At 44.1% G+C, this 5,845-nt stretch overlaps 1 protein-coding gene across 1 annotated transcript; it reads left to right on the top strand.

The window, feature by feature from the left end:
- Window positions 1-1,664: 1,664 nt before the first annotated feature.
- Window positions 1,665-3,371, top strand: LOC115187581 (zinc finger protein with KRAB and SCAN domains 1-like; the record flags this gene model as incomplete). The annotated part of the gene is made up of 2 exons (XM_029746534.1): window positions 1,665-1,698; window positions 2,633-3,371. Coding segments are annotated over 2 exons (636 nt in total), but the record flags the coding sequence as incomplete, so codon positions are not given.
- Window positions 3,372-5,845: the final 2,474 nt, after the last annotated feature.

Below are 5,845 nucleotides of genomic sequence, written 5' to 3'. Positions count from 1 at the left end.
CACTCTCTGCTCTCTTCTCGCTCTCTGCTCTCTTCTCGCTCTCTGCTCTCTCTCTTCTCACTCTCTGATCTCTGCTCTCTCTCCCTCTGCTCTCTCTCCCTCTGCTCTCTCTGCTCTCTTCTCACTTTCTGTTCTCTGCTCTCTTCTCTGTCTGCCCTCTCTCACTCTCTAGTCTCTCTCTGCTATCTCAGTCTGCTCTCTGTTCTCTGCCCTCTCTCTTCTCTCTCTCTGCTCTCTTCTCACTCTCTGCGATCTCCCTCTGCTCTCTCTCTCCCTCTGCTCTCTCTCTCCCTCTGCTCTCTTTGCTCTCTGCCTCTCTCTCACAGCTGTCTCTCTGTGTTCTCTGCTCTATCTGCTCTGCTCTCTGCACTCTCTGCTCTCTCTGCCCTCTGCTCTCTCTGTCATCTCTCTCTCTCACACAGCTCTCTCTCTCTCTCTGTTTTCTGCTCTCTCTCTGCCATCTCTGTCCTCTGCTCTCTCTACTGTCTGCTCTGCTCTCCTCTCTCTCCCTCTCTACTCTCTCTCTCTGCGCTCTCTCTGCGCTCTCTCTCTGCACTCTCTCTCGCTCTCTGCAATCTTTCTGCTCTCTCCATCTGCTCTCTCTGCTCTCTTCTCTGCTCTCTGCCCTCTCTCTGTTCTCTGCTCTCTCTCTGCTCTCTTCCCTCTCTCTGCTCTCTTTCTCCCTCTGCTCTCTGCTCTCTCTCTCCCTCTGCTCTCTCTCTCTCTCTGCTCTCTCTCCCCCCAATCTCTCTTGCTTTTTATATCTTAACAGGGATGCAGTTTGGACAATCACCACTTGATGGCAGTGTTAAACCAGAAGTGATGAAAACAACATCACTGCATCGAGAGAGAGTCTAATATACTGATACACAGTGCATTCAGAAAGTATTCACACCCCTAAAACTGGCCTGTCACAAAAACTGGCCTGTCACTAAAGCTGGCCTGTCACTAAAGCTGGCCTGTCACTAAAACTGGCCTGTCACTACAACTGGCCTGTCACTAAAACGGGCCTGTCACTAAAGCTGGCCTGTCACTAAAGCTGGCCTGTCACTAAAACTGGCCTGTCACTACAACTGGCCTGTCACTAAAACGGGCCTGTCACTAAAGCTGGCCTGTCACTAAAGCTGGCCTGTCACTAAAACGGGCCTGTCACTAAAACGGGCCTGTCACTACAACAGGCCTGTCACTACAACGGTCCTGTCACTAAAACGGTCCTGTCACTACAACGGGCCTGTCACTACAACGGGCCTGTCACTACAACGGGCCTGTCACTACAACGGGCCTGTCACTACAACGGGCCTGTCACTAAAACGGGCCTGTCACTACAACGGGCCTGTCACTAAAACGGGCCTGTCACTACAACTGGAAGTAGATATATTGTATAACTAAAACAGTAGAAGACGGAGAAAGAAGCTCTGGTGAAAGAGGAGGAGGAAGAGAAGGATGTTACAATACAAAAACAAGTAGAGGGTGAGACTGTTACAGTGAAAGAAGAAGAGAAAGACGTTTCAGTTAAAGAAGAGGAAGAAGAGGATGATGCTGCAGTTAAACAAGAGGAAGACGCGTTCAGAGTGAAAGAGGAGGAGGATGTTACAGTAAAAGGAGAGGCGGATGCAGTTTATGGAGTGAAAGAGGAGGAGGGGGAGATGACTGTCACGTTGAAAGAGGAGGAGGAGACAGGAGATCTGATTAAGACCAGTAAGTACTGTCTTAAAATGCGTGGTTTTAAAGCGAAGTTCGACTGAATGTTTATGCTTGAATATGTTGTTTAATGTAGGAATTGATAAAACTAAGATGTGTATACCACCAACGAGCGGGTCACCAACAACACGTTAACAATGGATTTACACGCAAAATCCCATCTTTAATGTTTCACAGAATGGACTTGCTCTTATCATGACTCAAATTACGTTGCATTACACTGGAGCGCGATTCCATGCCAACGTGGGCCGATAATATTTTTCGTATCTCAGAATATATTGTTTTGGCAATTCTCTCATAGAAACCTCATTGGAGGAAGTATGTTCGATATGTTTTTTACATTTGTAACACAAACCATGTTTGAGAAAACCATGATAAAAGGGCCATTATAGGACCTTTTTAGACCTGTGCATGCCTCCTGTCAGACCCCGTGACCTCTGACCCCTACATGATACAGACATCTAGTCATTATACTGTCAGACCCCATGACCTCTGAACCCTACATGATACAGACAACATCTAGTCATTATACTGTCAGACCCCATGACCTCTGAACCCTACATGATACAGACATCTAGTCATTATACTGTCAGACCCCGTGACCTCTGAACCCTACATGATACAGACATCATCTAGTCATTATACTGTCAGACCCCATGACCTCTGACCCCTACATGATACAGACATCTAGTCATTATACTGTCAGACCCCGTGACCTCTGACCCCTACATGATACAGACATCATCTAGTCATTATACTGTCAGACCACATGACCTCTGAACCATACATGATACAGACATCAGCTGTGAAAACTGACCTTGGGTTATTGAGGGATGTAATCTAGATTAAACCTCATAGGAAGACAGTTTTATCATGTGGAGGTTTCATTCAGGCCTCTGTTTAACAAAATAATCAGTTTTATCTTTGGCAGGAGAGAGACCAGACTCTCCCTCTGACAGCAGGAAGAGTCCTTCAGGGGAACCAGACCCAGAGACGCCCAAACCAGCCAAACGACATCACTGCTCCTACTGCGGAAAGAGTTTTCCTAAGTTACGAAAACTAAAAGAGCATGAGAGGACACACACAGGAGAAAAGCCTTTCCAATGTTCCCAGTGTGGAAACAGTTTTAGTCTGTTAGGGAGCCTGAAAATACATAAGAGAATACACTCTGGAGAGAAGCCTTATCACTGCTCCCACTGTGGAATGACTTTTATCTGCTCAGGGAGCCAGAAGTTACATGAGAGAGTACACACAGGAGAAAAGCCCTACGACTGTTCCCACTGTGGAAAGAGTTTTAGTTGGTTAGAAGGCCTGAAAAAGCATGAGAGGACGCACACAGGAGAAAAGCCCTACCAATGCTCCCACTGTGGAAAGAGTTTTACTCAGTCAGGGAACCTGAAATCACATCAGAGGGTACATCCACAGGAGGAGAAGACATACCACTGCTCTCATTGTGGAAAGACATTTTCCCAGTCAGAGGACCTGAAATCACATGAGAGAATAGAGAGGCTGTGTTCTGACTTATGTTTTTGACTGAGAATGTGTGTTTTTGTTCTTGCCAAATGAAATCATATTGTTTATATGAAATCATAAAAAACAGGTTTACTTTTGTGGATGTTTTTTCATCTGGCGACATGATCATGTCTAAAATCAGATAAAATATTTTAAAATGTTTTTTTTTCTTATTCGATTGATTGGATGCAAATGTCAACCCTATGATGTTGTTCATTATATTATTTGCAAAATGTAAATTATTATATAAGTAAGTAGCCTTGCACGAGTCCAGAACAGCTCATAGAAACAGGAGCCTTGTCTTGTATGATCCAGAACAAATCAAATCAAAGTTTACCTTACTGTGAAATGCTTACTTACAGGCCCTAACCAACAGTGCGATTTTAAGTAAAAAATAGGTATTAGGTGAACAATAGATAAGTAAAGAAATAAAAACAACAGTAAAAAGACAGTGAAAAATAACAGTGGCGAGGCTATAACAGTAATGAGGCTACATACAGACACCGGTTAGTCAGGCTGATTGAGGTAGTATGTACATGTAGATATGGTTAAAGTGACTATGCATATATGATAAACAGAGAGTAGCAGCAGCGTAAAAGAGGGGTTGGGGGGGCGGGACAATGCAAATAGTCCAGGTAGCCATTTGATTACTTGTTCAGGAGTCTTATGGCTTGGGGGTAAAAACTTTTGAGAAGCCTTTTGGTCCTAGACTTGGCGCTCTGGTACCGCTTGCCATGCGGTAGTAGAGAGAACATTCTATGACTGGGGTGGCTGGGGTCTTTGACAATTTTTAGGGCCTTCCTGACACCACCTGGCGTAGAGGTCCTGGATGGCAGGCAGCTTAGCCCCAGTGATGTACTGGGCCGTATGCACTACCCTCTGTAGTACCTTGCGGTCGGAGGCTGAACAGCTCACAGTAACAGGAGCCTATCTCCTGTGTCTGTAGTGTGAGGCAGCTTGATGTACAAGTTCTTCCCCTGGACAGGACTCTAGTCTATTAAGTTGCCCTCCACCAACTGCTGTTTTCAGATCTCGCAATAGGTCACGGATGTGATTCAGATCTGTGGCCTCGTTTATACAAATCTGTGCGTAAAACCAAATGCGTGGGATAATTTCCACGCAAAGCGTGAGATTTATCGACATGAACGTTTGCTTGAGAGAGAGAGGGTAAATTAAACGCACAGCCGTTACCATGTGTAAGCACAGTGCCACGTGGTGGACTGAGGGAACTTCTTGTCAAGCGTAGAATGGGGAAATATCTGTTGAGAATGTCTGTCTGACATTGTGAGAATAATAATGAAAATATTTATAGATGTGGCGGATGAATCAGAATTAGTTGGGTAACATAGATAATTAAGATCTTTTATTTGTATAATATGCTTATGTGAGATACTTGTCATTAGAATTGTCATGACGTTGGCCTGTGGGTAAGGTTTATGACCCCCCCATAAATACCTTTCTCCCTTCCCCTCTCTTTCTGACCCTACTGAAGGACTGTTGAATAGCCTTTGTTGAATATAGAGAGTCTGGGAACATCAAACAAATGGGGCAAAGGAACCATATTTTGGTAATAAAACCAGCTGGAAATATGCTTTGGAACTTAATGAGTATGGATGTCAGTTCGGTTGTCATCTGAGACATTATGACTGATGACAGGACGACATAAACTGTACCTGGGAAAGTATACACCCTCTAGTTATCAGAGTCACATGGAATTGTTATGCAATTGAAATGTTTGATATTTAAATAGTTTGTTAGGAGATTAAATGTAATTTTAGCTTCCAATTGAGAGAATTGGGTTTTCATAAGGAAAGTGCCCTGCTTGATCAGTGGCCCGCCCCTGTGAAGAGACAGGGGTTATAAACGATGAAACACACCCTCCTCCCCTCGCCACTATATAAGACAATGACACAATGTAACCAGTGGGTTCCACTACGTGAGGTCTGCAGCCTCTGCGTTACAAGGACACACATGTCAAGTACAGAACTAAGCCAACGTGAGCTTTGGTTGTGAATGGTATGAACTTTGAACTTATTCACTACAGATGTGATACTTCCTAGCCGTTGAGTTAGCAGCGGCCGCTGTAGACGTGGGCTAGGAAAGGACGGACGACGGATCCAGTCTACCACAGACAAAGATACTACAACGTATCCACTTTAACACCATTGACATTCTTCTGAGGACAGGAAGATCTGTTGTCCAACCCGGCCAGCATCTACGACCAATCTACCGAAGCGCAGCTCAGAGTAAATATTTATTGCATTTTCCTTTTCCAAATGGGTGGTAATTTAGAATGCATAAAATTCTGTATTTATGATAGCATAGCTGTTTCTGTGTTCCTCAGTCTTCCCGCTCTTTCATTCAAGCCCAACCCCCTTTCTTTGTGTAACAAGCCGCCATGTCGGCTCCGTCCACCAGGGACGTTTTCTGTATGACATCATTTGTATTCTGTGTATATGTAATTCTGTGTGATTAGTTGGGTATTTAGTAAATAAATCATTAAACCCAATTTTGGATTGCTGATTCAACTTGTTAGCCAGGGTTCGTGAAGATAACCAAGAATTTACAACTTTCATTATGAGACTGAAAATAAAATGAGGATTAATATTGACGGCTATCAATGTAAAATATT

This window comes from Salmo trutta, unplaced genomic scaffold (assembly GCF_901001165.1).
Source record: "Salmo trutta unplaced genomic scaffold, fSalTru1.1, whole genome shotgun sequence".
NCBI lineage: Eukaryota > Metazoa > Chordata > Actinopteri > Salmoniformes > Salmonidae > Salmo > Salmo trutta.
Note: the sequence above shows the minus strand (reverse complement) of the source record. Positions and strands in the feature narration are given on the sequence as shown.